This window comes from Meles meles, chromosome X (genome assembly GCF_922984935.1).
Source record: "Meles meles chromosome X, mMelMel3.1 paternal haplotype, whole genome shotgun sequence".
NCBI lineage: Eukaryota > Metazoa > Chordata > Mammalia > Carnivora > Mustelidae > Meles > Meles meles.
In genome coordinates, this window is record NC_060087.1 from 83,128,654 (window position 1) to 83,145,097 (window position 16,444).

Consider the following 16,444-nt stretch of genomic DNA (forward strand, 5'->3'; position numbering starts at 1 on the left):
CTTCTCCCCCCATAAGTACATGTAAACATTAAATATAAGTACATGTGAACATTAAGTAACATCAACCTATAAATACAGGTGAACACATACTCCATTTTCATCCCAGGTCTTTTAGGACTTGACCTTTTTCTCTCGAGTAAATCCAGTGATGCCCCTTGATTACAGCCCAGAAAAGATTCCTGGAATCACTAACATATTAAGCTAACTCCACAAAGGACCTAAGAGGATTTAGAGGCTTATGTCATGATGAAGAGTGTGAGCTCCGGAGCTTCAGTGCCTAAGACTGAATCCTGGCTCTGATAACTAGCCGTGACTTTGGGCAGGTCACATCACTGTTCTATGCCTTAGAATCTTCATCTGTAAAATGGGGGATAATAGTACCTACCTTATAAGGGATTGTTTTGAGAACTGAGTGAAATAATGCATATAAAGCATATGCCAGGCATATAGTAAATGCTTATAAATATCAACTATTATTTAATTCTCCTAGAGTGCTTCCCAGTTCTAGGCCCCAAAGTCTTTAAACGTTTGTGGAACAAATGAACAAATGAAATTGACAACTATGAGTTTAATTGATACGTTTCCTTAATATGTTCATTTCCAGGTACTTAGCCTACGGAATTTCCAATAACAGGGTTGGGGGCGGGGTGGGGGGACTGTGGCTACAACAACCTCTCTTTCCCCCCACACTTCATGGTTCTGCCTTCCTTTTCTAAGACCCATTTCTGGCCCAATCTCTGCCTCCTCTCCCAGGAAGGCTGGCCTCTACACAACTACCCTGTGTCACTTTAAGATTTCAAAGGGTAAAAAGAAAGTAGTCAAAGAGGTGTTTGCAGATGGGAGCACTTCCCTTGCCCATCCACCATATTTTGAAATTTCTCCTTTTCCTGTGTATCTAGAAGACTGCTGTGGAACAGAAAGGCCACCACATACAGGAGGTTCTGAGAATTCATTTGCATAAGGTATCACTAGACTCTCTTCTCCTTGGGTAAGGGCAGCAGGATTTTCTAGGTCCGAAAGCTGTCCCACACCCCTCACCCTGAACTCCCTGCATTCCAAAGATATTAAGTCACAGAGGCTGGGGAGGGTATGTGGGAAAAAATACGCCTGGTCTAGTACCAAGGCACATGTTTCTTCCCTGTGTATCTCCACTCTAGCTCTAATTGGCCTGCTTGGCTTAGTGTGTGCCTTAAGTAGTTGACTCACATGGCTTTTATGGGCCAAATTACAGTTCCACGCTGCTTCTGATTTTAATAGAAGGGAATATTAACCAGTAGAGAGAAATTATTGTTTGAATTCCAAAGAGACAGCGTGTTCTTCTGGAGGCCTAATAGATTCTTTCAAATTCACCTTAAATAACATAGTCAGAAGATAGGAGTGTGAGCGTTTTCAGACACCAGCCTAACTAAGTCTCTCCATCAAAGATAAAATAAGGGAGTTGGATTGACAAAGAAAGTATTCACGCTCCAAAGCAAGTCACTTGGCTCTCCCCCCCAATTAACGATTCAATCCTTTTGGCCCCCAAACAGTGGTTAAAGATGGGAAACCACACTAGACATGCCAGGAAATAGGACTATTCTGGCTAACAGCCCTGCTACTTGAAAGAGGGAGCTCTTCCACCATAAACTCCTGATCCTGGATAAGAGGAAGGGATAGGGCTAAAGATAAACTCTTAACATGATCTCATGAGTAAAACTGGTTGGGGACAAGAAACTTTAGGTCAGATCCTTCACAATTTCTCAAAACATTGTGGCAGCAACAATTAGTACATACTGCTAGGAATTCTCTACTTTCCTGGTCTGTAAAGGGTAAGCATTAGGTAAATGCTGGGATACTAGGTCCCAATAGGCAGTGGCCATACTAACCTCAATTCCTTGGTTACCTTAGAGGCATCTGAGCTGACATCCCCATCAAAATACCCACGGATATGAGATTCATGAGAAAGCAAGATATGCATTCATTCATTGGGAGTGTGGGAATGAGCAGAAGATTGATAAACATTTCCTTATTAGAAAGTAAAACCCGGTGGTCAAAAACCAGTACCAATGATGAGTTAATGTGATCTGTCTTCACTCTACCTTGGAGTATTAGCTGCCTCGCAAACCTCAAACAGCAGGACGGTAATAGACCAACTATTATTACCTTCTCTCTCCCCTGCGGGGGCCAGGGGGAACAAGCCTGCAAAATACTCGGAAGAGTAGGAGACATAAAGCAATCTTCATTTCTTCCATACATTAGAAACATTTTCAATTACAGCTCCGCTTCTCTGAAATCTATCTCAAGTAGTAAACTGCCATGAGCACAGAAAAATCAGTTTAGAGGGAATTCCTGATAAGGAGGCAGGAAGTGAGAGATTTTACTCAACCACTCCATTCCACAAACTGGATGCCCCTGCAGATCCCTGAGAAAGAGTCATTCTGGATTATGCCCTGAAGGAATCCTACTCCACACTCCCTCCTGGGAGTGTGCCTAGGAAGGGTTGCTTGAAAAGAGAGGTCTTTGATTACTATGATCACTACTAAAATCCTAATGCTAAACTAACTTGTTTGGGGAGCAGCCTTTTAATAGTGGGGGTTTTCTTCTTAAACCAGAGTTTCTCAGTGGAATTAAAAAAAAATAAAACCCAGCCATGCTTACAGTTATAAGTCCGCATTAATCAGCCAGTTTCCTGGGAGGTACCCATTATCAACAAATTGTCACATCTCTGATCAGTCAATATATATTCTAGTGGAATTCTGGGCCTTCATCCCAGCCCTAGGAAAGCTCAGTAATGCCCTGGAGTGAACGAGCAGAGCAACAAGATCACACCGAGAGAGAGATTAAGGTGCTTGGAGGTAAATTATCCCCTTGGGCAGCCAAACAGCTGCCCTGGGTGGGAGGGGAGCGGTTCACAGTATCTCTGAACCTTCTTGGTATATTGTTAGCTACCCTGGGTTTCCAAATATAGCAGTCAGTCTGAAAGAAATAAAACCTATTTGGGAGTTGCTCTTTCTTCTTAGAGGCTTACCAGAAATTTCAAGAAAATGTCCCGGTGGGTACTCACCTATGAGCCTCATCCTCTCCTTCAATTTCAAAGTTGCTCTTGGCCACCCCCAGCCTATCCCGAAGGACTCAGAAGATAGAATCTCAGACAATGCTTTGCCTTGCTTGGGCATCACAGGGTAGCTCCGAGTTCTCAATCCTGCCCCGAAGGTGCCGGCGACAGCAGACACAGTGGAGGTAGTCCACTACGTTGTGGGTAAAGAGTGAGCGCAATGGGTGCAAGTATTGGAAGAAAAGGAGCATGAAGCCAATGGAAATCAGATAAGCAATGATGAGCTGCAAAGCAATCAAGGAATGACAGTAATCCAGCAACACTTTCACTCCAAAGAAGTTAAAAACCAAAACCATGACCACGTTCTCTACGAACCTCACGCTATAGTGCAGGCCCATATGCCCCCAGTTCTGGCCTTTGTCAACAAGGTCCCTGTCTGCCAATTTCAGCTGCAAAGCTGACCAGCAAGAGAAGTTGATGCCCGCATATAGAACGGTGATGGAGATCAGCACCACCAGGGTGCCGACCCGGCTGAAATTTTTCTCAATATTATTGGGCATCTGGGCACCACTCCTCCAGAACTTAACCCAGGGCTCAAAGAGGATGATCAGGAAGTTAAGCAGTAAGAATGGCACAGCTTTCAGTTTCAAGGTAGCTGAGAAGAGCACCAGAATCAGGAGGCGGGAAGTGATCTCCAATGTCCTCCAAATGGTGATGCAGAGGACTTCTAATGGCCCAAGGCGAATCTTGTATTCATCATACTTGATCTGGATAGCCAACATATTGCAGAGGGTAGCCCCATAGGTGACAGAGATCAGGGAAAAAACCATTAGCACAACTGTAAGAAAAAAATAACAGAAAAAATAGACAATTAGACTATGTTAACAAAGCCTGAACTCAGACCCGGAGGTCCAGAGAGATGATAAGTGAGGCTTGAGGGCCCAGTTACAAACAAATTCACGTATGAACATAGCTATGCTGGCACAGCACACAGCATGCACAGGGGAAAAAATGGAAAGAAATAACCTAAAATATATTTTTTGTGATGAGGATTATATCAGTTTTTAACATCTTTTTTTCTACATTTCTCTATTTTCTAAGTTTCCCACAAGGAACATACATTGTAATACTTCAATAATCATATAAACACACAAAATGAACTTTTTAAGAAGAGTGGACCTCAGAACTAGCACTGAGAAGTCACTAACACAAGAAGAGCACATATAAAGGGATAGGGCAGCACCCACTGCATGAAATAGGATTCTGAGCAAACAGTGAAGGAGGCAGAAGGAATTCTGAAAAAATCCAGTCCTAGGAAATTCATAGGTAATGCCTTTGGTTACAGAAGCCCCTTCTTTGACATGTATCTTCTTTAAGGAACAAATCTTGTATGTACTTCTAGAATGTGTCAGAATGTATACTGGAAATTCTATGAAGGCAACAAAGGACCATGTCTATTTTGTTCCATACTGTATCCCTGGAGCCTAACACACTGCCTGGGATATAGTAGGTGCTCAATAAATGTTTGTGGCATTAATGAGGCACTCTGAGTTTAGAGAGGCAGCGTGAAATATTTACGATTAGAAGCCCTTGGTTCAGTTCTGTGAAAGTCACTGAATATCTATGTGCCTTGGTTCCCCAATTCACTGAGATACTCTAGAATTGCTTACATAAATCACTAACAATATAAATTTATCACCCGGGCGCTTTGCTATATTTTAGGAATCTCCAAACTTCAACCAGAATGATTTACAAATTTTTTAAAACCCCACTTCATAGCCCATAACATCCGCGCCATTGTATAGAGTTGGGGCCCTGAATGGTCAGGCTGCTCCGTAATCAGCTATGCTATGTCTCAACTATAGATCGCATGGTGTTGCTTTTCTTTTATCCCTTTATATCAAAGGATACCAATCACTAAGAAAAATCTACCATGCTCAAGAAGAGTGAGAGGCCTGAGGGGGTAACTCATCCAAAAAAAAAAAAGGCTGGAAATTTCAGTTCCCATAAAAATATTAGTCCCAGGGAACTGGAGCCACAGAGATGTCAACTTAATTTGCAAGAAAAGTGAAGACTTCCCCCATGGAAACCCAAAAAGAAGCACAAGTTTTTTTCCAAGATCCTTTTCAGCTCTAAGTGGAGTGCTGGAATCTCAAAGACTAGAGAGACTCTCTTGAAGTGTCTACTCTTGGCCTTATTTTTATTTATTATTTTTCCATGTTTGTTGAAATATAATTGACATATAATATTGTATTAGTTTAAGATATACAACAAAATGATTTGATGTACTCTTAGCTTTATAAACCACTCTTAGTCCCATCCTTAAGAGTTGATGCTCCTAGTTAGGAGCATCAGAGTATATATACATCTAGCCAAGTGTGGTGACACGGTCCCTTAAATTAGAACTCATTTATTGATAGTAGTGAAATAAAGGAAAGCCTGATGCTTCCAATAAATGTAAAAACACCTTCCATCTGTCTCCCTACAAATAGACTCATGCCGTAAGAGATCATAATGCTGTTAGTGATTTTGCTCATCTACGCTGATCCAGATGGCCTCCAAGAGAAAAAGAGATTAGAAAAAGGGGTAGCAAGGAGAAGGCAGAATAGTGGATGAAAATGAGGAAACCTAACCCCAAAAACTGTTTACCAAACTTTAAGAGATGGTACCGGCAGAAAGTTTCTAATAGGAGAAATCACCAAAGAGTTGAAAACAAGGCCTCGAAGAAAGTTTCCCTTACATCCTTTGTATAGTGATACAGTTAGAAACATGGCTCTGCAGGTACGCATCCTGAATTCCAATCCCATCCTTGACAATTATTACCTATGAAAGCATGGGGGAATTTGCTTAACCTCTCAGTGCCTCTGTTTCCTCATTTGCTAAAAAGGGGGTAGCAGGCACCTGGGTGGCTCAGTTGGTTAAGTGACTGCCTTCGGCTCAGGTCATGATCCTGGAGTCCCAGGATCGAGTACCACATTGGACTCCCTGCTCGGCAGGGAGTATGCTTCTCCCTCTGACCCTCCCCCATTCTCATATTCTCTCTCTCAAATAAATAAATAAATTTTTTTTAAATGGGGGTAACAATTATATTACAGGGTTGTTGTAAAGACTAAATTAAATAATTACATGTAAGAGGCTTAGAGAAACATTCAGGACACAGTAGATGCTATCTGCTAGCTCCTGTCATCATCATCATCATTCCCCGTTTCCAAAAGAGTAGTACACGCATCTCCCCTACTTAGGTACTATGCTGACACTTAGGAAATCAGGTGATTTAAAAACTAATACCTAGGGGTGCCTGGGTGGCTCAGTGGTTTAAGCCTCTGCCTTTGGCTCAGGTCATGATCTCAGGGTCCTGGGATTGAATGAGTCCTACGTCAGACTCCCAGTTCAGCTGGGAGTCTGCTACCCTCTCTCCCTCTGCCTGCCTCTCTGCCTACTTGTGATCTCTCTGTCAAATTAAAAAAAAAGCAACTAATATCTAGAAATGTGCAAAACCAATAGCAAGAAAACTATAAACTTTATCAAAGTACATTTCATTAAATATTTTTTAATGTACTTCGATAAAGTTGTATGGCTTTCCTGCTCCAGGCCTTGCACATTTATGGCATAGATTTTAGGGATATTTCCTGGATGTATACTTATTTCCAGACTCATCAAGTTGGATATGTTAAATAGGTAGAGGTTTTTGTTAATCATACCTCAATAAAGTGATGTAAAAATATTTAACGAAATGGAGACATACATCTCTTCTAATATGAAACTGATTGATCCTGTAAATATGTAAATCCAAAACAACCTAAATAATTAAATGCAATCCCAATACACAGTCTCAATGAAATTTCTTTTTGTTTTGTTGTTGCTGTCCTGCTTTGTTTTGTGTTTTGGTAGGGGAATTGACAAACTGACTGTGGAAATTCATCTATTTGGAAGATTAGGCTAAGTTGCCTATCAGATAAGAATTGGGAAAGGCCTTCGTGCACAAGATCTAAAAGCAATAAAGAATTTAAATGCATAAAAATTTAATACTTAAGAAAGCCAGGAGACCATTTAAAATGTGTGTATGTATACACATGCAAAACACGCAAATGTATACATACACACTTATCTACAGCAGAGAAAGGATTAATACCAGAATAAGAAAACAGCTCCTGCAAATTAATAAGAAAAAGGCAACCCACTATAAATCAGCAATTTAAAGAACACAATAACCAAACATGAAAAGATGCTCAGGTGGCTTCATAATTAAAAGCAAATTATTTATGTAATCAGTTATTTTATAATTATACAACTAAATAATATTTAGTTTAATATATAAAGAAAAAGCACATTCATACACTACAGGTAGGAATATAAATTCAAACAACCTTTTGGGAGGGCTATTTGGCAGTACTAATAAGATTCCAAACATGCATATCCTTTCACCCAGCACTTCCATTGCTAAGAATTTATCCTATGAAGTCTCATTCTGGGACACAGATACTTAGAAAGATGTTCACTGGAGTATAGTTTGTGATTAGAAAAAACTTTCTTGAATGGAAACATCAGAAACAAACTATAATCCTACCAACAGAAGATTAGAGAAATAACAAAGAATGATCCAGTTCACATAAGAAAAACATATATTATGTATTTATCATTTATTATTATATATGTATAAATTACCATTAAAGAAAGATATACTGGCAAAAGACATTGAACAGAATGTTTAATACAGCCCATTTGTCAAAAATACATATACGTATATAACGTATGTATATTCACATAGTAAAAAAAAAAGTCTGGAAAGATATATACTGAATGGTTAACAGAGAGATTACTTTTGGGAAGTAAAATTACATCTCATGTTTGATATATGTTCTGTGTGGTTCTGATTCTTTACCATAACCCTGTCTGATTTTTATAATTAAAAAAATAAGGACCAAAAATAGTAACACATGGTCATAGCAAAAATTTTAAATCGTATACATTTCAAACCATACAGAAGGGTATAAAGTAAAAGGTAAAAGTCGACAGACTTCTCATTTTCACTCCCCAGAGGTAAATGATTTCTGACATATCTTTCCAGAAATTTTCTATGCATATACGATTACTCGTGGGTCAATTGGTTTGTGTATGCATTACTTTTGTAAAGTATACATATTTTAATTAGATGATTTGATGACCTTCAAAATTCTCAGGAAGAAAATCATCATCATTTCCTTTTCTCTTCACATTACTGTCAATCCTAGGTACATAAAAAGCATAAAGACCAACAATTTCATGAACAATTCTTGGTAGAGGAAAGGAGAAAAGGAGACAAATGCCCTCCTTACATTCATTTGTGCCATGGGGTTTTGGCAAGCAGGATCACCATTTAACAAGAAGGAAATGGTTCAAAGTTGTACCCACAGCTCTACCAGCTCCAGCCCAAGTAGATGAAGCTAATGTTGAGCTGTTAAAACTCATTAACAGTACTTTATCTTGACTTTGAAAACATGACTCACATTTCCTCCTCTCCTAGAGGTCTTACTCATCTAAGGATCCATCTTTTACAAGTGGGAAATTAAGACTGTGACCTCTTAGGTAACTTCCTCCAAAAATCACACAGAAGGTCAGAACTGGGACCAAGCCTCATTCTCATCTGTATTCGTTCCACACCTACATTTCTTTCTCCCCATGGGAGTTGGGAGAAGTTATTAAATCATTGGTTCCCAAATGTGGCTGATCAGACTCAACTGGGGCATTTTTTTAAGATTTTATTTCTTTATTTGACAGACAGAGATCACAAGTAGGCAGAGATGCAGGCAGAGAGAGAGAGGGAGAAGCAGGCTCCTTGCGGAGCAGAGAGCCCAATGTGGGGCTCAATCCCAGGACCCCGGGATCATGACCTGAGCCGAAGGCAGAGGCTTCAGTGGGTTAACACTGAACCACCCAGGCGCCCCTAGCTGGGGCATTTTTTTTTTTTTCCAGTAACGCGGTTTTTATTTAATTATCCAGGACCCCAGAGAATTTTGACTACTAAAACAAAGGGAAAGCAGTGTCCTGCTAGCAAAAAACCTAAATTCTCACAGTGGCATTGTTCTGTTTTTCAATTCTCACTTCCATGCAATTCCTGTTCTTGTCAATTCCTGTGACAGAAACAACCCTGTATTTTGCTTTCTGGTTAGAATTAGTAGCCCTTGGTGGTTTTCTCAATTATCTTGGATATTCTTTTTTTTTTTAATTAATTTATTTCTTTTTATTTGCTTATTTACAGCATAACAGTGTTCTAACCCTAACCCTAGCTGGGGCATTTTTTAAGAAATACAGATTCCTGGCCTCCCCACACTCAGATTGATTCAGGTCTGAGTAGATGTAATTAAAAAAAAAAAGATTTTGTTTACTTATTTGGCAGAGAGAGAGAGAGATAGCGAGAGAGGGAACACAAGCAGGGGGACTGGGAGAGGGAGATGCAGGCTTCCCGCTGAGCAGGGAGCCCCGATGCAGGGCTGGATCCCAGGACCCTGGGATCATGACCTGAGCAGAAGGCAGACTGAGTGCCACATCTGAGTGTTACTCTCAGTACCACTGAGAGTGAGTCTCATGACTCACGACTGAGCCACCCAGGTGTCCCGTGAAGATGTAATTTTTTTAAGAAGAAGTTTTCACCCAGTAATATGCTTTCTCATGATCAGTAATATTTGGGAATCTCTTCTGAAAAGATGGCCATCCCTAAACCAAAACAAACAAACAAACAAAAAACCCTCAGTATAATTTAAACACTCTGGGCTAGGGAAAGTGTCCTATGGACTGCTAACATTACCATGTGTTTCTGGGCCCAGAGAGGGCTTATCTGTGGCACTTTAAGGCTTAAATAGTTTACCCCCATTAAATAAATCTGGCAGGCCTAAGATGTCTGGCTCCCCACGTTCTTTGACTATCTACCAGTGCTATCTAATACAGTAACCACTAAGCACACATGGCTACTGAACACTTGAAACGTGGCTAGTACAACTGAGGAAGTAAATTTTTTATTTCATGTTTCATTTTAATATAAATAGCCCCTTGAAGCTGATGGCCGGTGTATTGGACAGTTGAGGTCTGTATTTCTAAGACCCTTGATTCCCCTCTCCTGGCCCCACTCACCTCTACCCAGGGGGACCTCTGTAGAGATCAGGGTCACATAGAGCTGATAGGTCAGCTGGGGCACTGAGCCCAGGAAGGCTTGGATCTGTGACATACGTTTGTAGGCATTGCGGTGCATAGCCAGGGTCCGGATGGAGTGGCCCACCTCCCATTCTATCAGGACTTCCTCGCCATTTATTAGCATCTTCTTTCGGGTGAGGCTGACATAGGGCTCCTCCTGCCCCTCTTTCTTCCACAGTGTGAGGTACTTAATCATGGCCTCCAAACATCTGCAGAGGTAAAGCATCATGGGTACTTAACTAAAACTGTCCTGGGAAGAAAGGTTGTATTGGGGGCGTGGGGGGTGGGGCAGATAATAATACAATTCAGAGAGTTGTGCTGCTTTTTGCCATTCCTTAATTCCCATTCTACTCATTCCTCATGAGTCAAAGAGTTGTCATTCCTTCCACAAGTTGAGTCTAAATCCTTTTTTGTTTGGCTGGTTATCTACTGACCTGAGAACACCATTTCAGTGTTTCTTTGAGAATTTAAGGAATTGCTTTGTCTCCTTAAGAATAGGCCTGTGGTAGAAAGGCACCTTGAACACAAAGATATGTAAATAATGTGCTGAGAGAAAATGATGACGGTTCTTAAGGCCCTGGTTTTCATAACACCTCAAGTTCCTAAGGTAAAGCACTCTTTATGGAAAGCATTCAGCTTCATACTTGGGGTTTTTGAGTTCGGCTTTTTTCAAGACAAGGCCCACAACTATAATCGTCTTGCCAAAATGTCTTGGAGGGGAGCTAGGAAAAAACCTCACATCTAGGGGCGCCTGGGTGGCTCAGTGTCTTAAGTCTCTGCCTTCGGCTCAGGTCATGGTCTCAGGGTCCTGGGATCAAGCCCTGCATCGGGCTCTCTGCTCAGTGGGGAGCCTGTTTCTCCCTCTCTCTCTCTGCCTGCCTCTCTGCCTACTTGTGACCTCTCTCTCTGTCAAATAAATAAATAAAATATTTTTTAAAAAACCCTCACATCTATACAGTAATGCCATTCAATCACCAAGGTACTTAAAGACTTGTCAACTCAGAACTGAATGTGCTACATACCCAGGGAACATCAAAAGATATCTCTAAAGGTTATTTTTGGGGTCTCTTCATCAGTTTGGGGCCAAGAGCCTTTGAAACTTCCTTCTTTCTTTACAAAGAGGAAAACAGCCTTATGCAAGCCTACCAAACTTGAAATAGTGGTAAGACCCCATTTCTTGCTGTATCTCTCCCACATACATCAGAAGCCTGTAAACAGTTCTGATGTGGTGACTAGAGGAGAAGCAACCAGAACATTTTGTTTTGGAACACCTGAGTTACCACTTCCTCCACTACCCTTAAATGAATGGAAACTGTGGACTATTATAATAAGAAAGAAGAGCTGTGGTGGAAAATTAAGCCATCTTTCCTGCTTGAGGGCATGGGTTGTATTCATCTTGGGTATTTGATAAATATTTTCTGAGTAAATGAAAGAGTAAGAAGGAAGAAAAGATTATAGGGTGAGAAACGATGGGAGGAGAGGATAATAATAATGGCAATGTAATTTAATGGAAAAATAGGCTAAAGACAAGCTCAGAGGTTTATGTGCTTTTTAGGCCTTTGGCTCCCAATAGGAAGGTTTGGACATGTGCTGGCTGTCATTCTCCACAGGATCCCTCTGAGACTAGGACATAGGGGCCAGTCTGAAGCATGGAGTTTCTCCCTAGAAGTGGACATTTCAAACTCTAAAACCTGGGAAAGGAAAAGGTGGGAGGAGGAGAGAACAGGGAATTTAAAAAGCCAAGTGTGTTTCCAATTAAGATTTTAGATTTTAACCCAGGCCCATCAGTGCTATTGCTGAAGAAAATACAGGGGGAGGTATTGGCAGGAAGCATTCTGTTTATGCTTCTAAAGGCTATTTACTGGTTTAAGTAAGAGTGTTCGCTTTGGTTATAAACCTCAGTAAATTAGAGTACATTTTCATTTTCAGAAGTAGTTTGCATTTCATATAAGGGAGCCAGATCCTCCAAACACCTTCATATGCCTAATAGCACTAATCAAGTTCCTACCTGCCCATAAAGTAATTTGCCTTGAACATAAGCATATCAAGGATATAATATATGAGCTTTTAATTATTTCTTCCCTGCTGTCAGGCTATTATAAATGCTTTCCAATCATTTCTAGTGGAAGCTAAATAACAAAAATGAAATGCAGTACTCAATACTCCATATGGTGGGGCCAAATTAAAGATGGCTTGGGAAGCCACAAAGCAAAGGAGGGAAGTCTAAACTCTGGACTGGGGCAGTACCTGCTGAAATTTGCACTTTGAGTGCGCTTGATCTGTTAACTCAGTATATCGCATTGGAAGAGGCTGATTAAAGAATGTTTTCCTTGTACCTCTGGTGACATCTCTTAATTTGTGGGGTTTTCTCTTTTTCTAGAGAGAGAGCATGAGTGACAGCGTGTACATGCACGGGGTGGGGAGGGGGAAAGGGAGGGGAGAAAGAGAGAGAATCTTAAGCAGGCTCTACACCCAGCATGGAGCCCCACGTGGGCCCAATCTCAGGACCCTGAGATCATAACCTGAGCCGAAATCCACACCAACTAAGCCATCCAGGTGCTCCAATATCTCTAAATTTCTTGGTTCCAAGTTCAAGATGAGGTCTTTGTTTTATAGCTTAACTTCAAAGATTTAGAATTGGAAAGGAGCTTTAGATTGCCTAGTACAAAGGTTACATATAGGCCAGCTGAGTCACATCTGACCAACAGCTGTGGTTTGTTTGGTCTATACTGTGCTATTTTGTCAATCAAGCTGCCAAAACTCAAACTGATATTTCATATAAAATCCTGTCGTGGAAGGTTCTCTTGAAAAGTTAGGGCATCTGGCTGTATTGCGTCTGGATTGCAACAGTGAAACGATAGGGATGGAATTACAGAGTAGCTGCCTCTTTTAGGCAAATCCTGTAGACTCCAGCTTGCCACACTATTTACTACTCTCCATCATTCCTCTAACACTAAGACTTCATTTTCATTTTTTAAAAATATTTTATTTATTTATTTGACAGAGATCACAAGTAGGCAGAAAGACAGACAGAGAGAGGGGGGAAGCGGTTCCCTGCTGAACAGAGAGCCCGATGTGGGGCTCGATCCCAGGACCCTGGGACCATGACCTGAGCTGAAGGCAGAGGCTTTAACCCACTGAGCCACCCAGGTGCCCAAAGACTTCATTTTCATTTATCATCACACACGAAGCTGCTGATTTTCTTGTACTTGGCCTGCTTCACTCATATATGAGACCTGCCTGGCCCGTTTAAGTGTTTGCATTTGAGACCCATGATCTAACCCAACCCATTTATCATGCACATGAAGAAACTGGGGTCCAAAACGTCTTCAGAGATTTCATCAGAACCATGCAACTAGTCAATGACAGAGGGAGGACCAAACTCCAGGTCACTGGAATTTCAGGCTACTGTTTTCTCTAATGGAGCCTGACCAATCCCTCCTTGTTTGAGCATATATTGATAAAAACAATTTTTTTTAAGGCAGGGGAGTTCCATCCTTGAACAGTTTCAAATTGCATTTAGTTCTCTAAGGATGAAACATCTTCCCACTGCAATTACAACATCAACACTCTGACACATATTCTTCAGCTGATTGCAGTCAAGACAAACTTGGTCCATTCTTTCCTCCTGACTTCATTAAGTTTTGCAATATCTCCCTAACTTGAAAATCCCATAGTATCCAGATGAGACAGCCGACACAGATGCCTGTCTCCCTAAGATAAGGCACGTTCTCATCCCTTCAAGGCAATCTGAATAGAAAGACTGGATACTACTACAATGAGTTACAGCATTCAGATGGAGAGATGGCCTATCTTCCTTTGCCTCCTCTAACCACGTACCTTTATAAGAGAAAGATACAAAGAGACAAACAGGAGACTGATGAACCAACAGAAGAAAAAAAAAAAAAAAACGACAATTGCTTGGGTACTACATGACCAAAAAGAACTGAAAATATTTTCCAAATGTCAAATAACTCTGGAAAATTTGAAAGCGCCACGACCACCAGCTCCAGCAGATCAGGATAAAGAAATTGAATGTGAGATACAGTTTATACAGTGTCTAAAAGGCAGAGTTAAAATAATACACTCTGAAGCTATGGCCTGTGTGCACAGGCTAACCACATTAGCTGGTCCCATACCAATTTTCACAACTCAAATCCAAATAGCAAACACTGTCTAATGAAGTCTTATCAATGGTACCATGCATGGCTTTGGAATACAAGTACACACCACATGTTCACTGTGGTGGCACTTAAGGTTTCAGATAAGATTTTTTGGATGGTAGGCAGGGCAGGGAAGCCAAGAGTGGGAGGGAATGGGAGAATTGATTAGAGGCACAGTACCAGTCTTGTAAATATTGGCTTCATCTTTCTCTGCACAAACATGGGAAAGGGGTAGAAATTAAAAATTGCTCACCTGATAACAGGTCCCAAGAGGATTAGATGCATAAATAATGATAGCGGCTTGTCTTTGGCCAGATCTCTGTGAACAAAGATGAGGGTCAACTGGACCATAATGGATGAAAACATAAAGAAGGATAAAGTGTATGCCATCCAGTAGGTTTCGCTATTCTTTCGATAGATTCTAACCAGGTACAAGGTAGATGCAGCCTCCCCACAGTACAAAAAGGTGGAGAAGAGGATGCCAAATGGGAAGGTAAATCGCGGGTTGGCCCCACGGATGACATCTTCCTCCAGAGATGAAATTGGATCCGCATTGGACTCCTCAGGAATTTCATAAACTCGGTCCATTGTCGAGGTTCTGAGTGTTGTAGTCTGGTCTTCAGAGCAAGCCCCACCCCCACTCAAGAGAACCCTGGAGCCACTGCAGTCCAAGTATCTAAGAGAGCGGTCAAGGACAGTTCCAGAATGGAGATCTGCTAGTTAGACCAGAAGAACCCTCTCTCTAGTTTCATGTTACATTTGTTGGAGTATGGGATGGAGAACCCAGGAGTACCACTTTGAACTTGACTCTTCATTGGCCCAGGCTTCCAATTGTCAACAGACATGCTATGAAACCTGGACAGGGCGAAAGCAAGCATTTTAGCGCCCAGTCCGGAGTCCAGTTCCAGGCACGTGAAAAAAACTTGGGGACAGCTGTCTCCTTGGCTCCTTCTCCTTTCGCAACCCCGCAGGGAGTCGGGGTAGCCACTCTGTCGGGGCACAAACACTTAGCAGCACCTCTCGAGGAGTTCTGACCACCAGTACGCCGTCTCAAACCTGCCGAGAACTGAACCAGGGCAGAAGAGGGGGTACAGCCAGAGCGTCCCTTCGGGGGCTCATTTCAGTGCTTAGGTGCCCTAAGCTATCCTTAGGCTGTGGCTATCAGCTCACCCTCGCCGCTGCTTTCTCGGGACCCGAGCGGAGTCGAAGACTCTCCAGCTGGCTCCACAGATTTCCCAAGCTCCGCCCCCAAGGCAGCCTGCCGGGGCAGGCGGGGTGCCGAGGGAGGGGGCCGAAGGGGGGTGCTAGCTGCTGGAGCAAGGGGCTGGAGCAAAGGCACCACCCCGGTCCGGAGCGCAGTCTCAAGGGGAGAGAAGCCAAGCTCGCGCGCTACAGGATCCGAAGAAAGCTAAAGAGGCTTCTTTTCCACAGAGAAACTTTGCTAGCAAGAAGCACGACGTGCGGGGCGCCAGCCCGGGAGGGCAAAAGCAGATGTCGTCAGACTCTTGGACGCCGTCGACTGCTGGGGTCCTCCCTGGCCTGCAGTTCCAGCTGCGGGAAGTCGTGGCTTAGGGAACTGAGGCACTGAAGGCGGGGGCGGGCGGAATGGGAGGGACGACTGGGGCCAAACAAAACTAGCCTGCGAGTGCCAGGGCCGGCAGCCCAAGGATGCTCCGGGTGGAGAGGCGCGAGAGAAAAAGGGGCTTGGGCTAGCCTTCGGAACCGCTTCTCACCACGACCCCCGGATCCCAGACGGAGCCGCAGCTTTCCTATTTCCCCAAAGCAGCAGACGCCCACTTCCACTCCGCCCTCGCGAACTAGCTAGCTCGCACACTTGCTCAACCCACGCGGTTAGGCAGGTCTCTCTCTCTCTCTCTCTCTCTCTCTCTCTCTCTCTCTCTGTCCCTCTCTCCCTCTCTCTCTGTCTCTCTCTCGGCCTCAGGGTTGAACTGCGCTAGGTCCTGTTGCCCTCCAGATACCATCGGGGTTGGGTGCGGGCAGAGGAGACCTGAGAGGCAACTGGGCCATAGCTTCCTTTCCAAACAAGACTGTGTGCAGGAGAGGTTAAGATAGAAAGGCA

General features: G+C 42.6%; 1 protein-coding gene across 1 annotated transcript; it reads right to left on the reverse strand.

Moving 5' to 3' along the window:
- Positions 1–2,524: 2,524 nt before the first annotated feature.
- On the reverse strand, positions 2,525–15,289 carry XKRX (XK related X-linked). The gene is made up of 3 exons (XM_045994622.1): positions 14,618–15,289; positions 10,142–10,410; positions 2,525–3,872 (listed from the first exon to the last, which is right to left on the reverse strand). The coding sequence occupies exons 1-3, from the start codon at positions 14,950–14,952 to the stop codon at positions 3,127–3,129; spliced, it is 1,350 nt and encodes a 449-aa protein (XP_045850578.1). The 5' UTR covers positions 14,953–15,289; the 3' UTR covers positions 2,525–3,126.
- Positions 15,290–16,444: the final 1,155 nt, after the last annotated feature.

Bases quoted from the DNA above. Each gene is read 5' to 3' on its own strand.
- XKRX (XM_045994622.1), bottom strand. From the start codon at position 14,952: ATGGACCGAGTTTATGAAATTCCTGAGGAGTCCAATGCGGATCCAATT. The intron at 10,411-14,617 runs GTGAGCAATTTT...TTACCTCTGCAG, and splicing joins CTCTTGGGACCTGTTATCAG to ATGTTTGGAGGCCATGATTA. The intron at 3,873-10,141 runs GTGAGTGGGGCC...TTTTTCTTACAG, and splicing joins AGAGGTCCCCCTGGGTAGAG to TTGTGCTAATGGTTTTTTCC.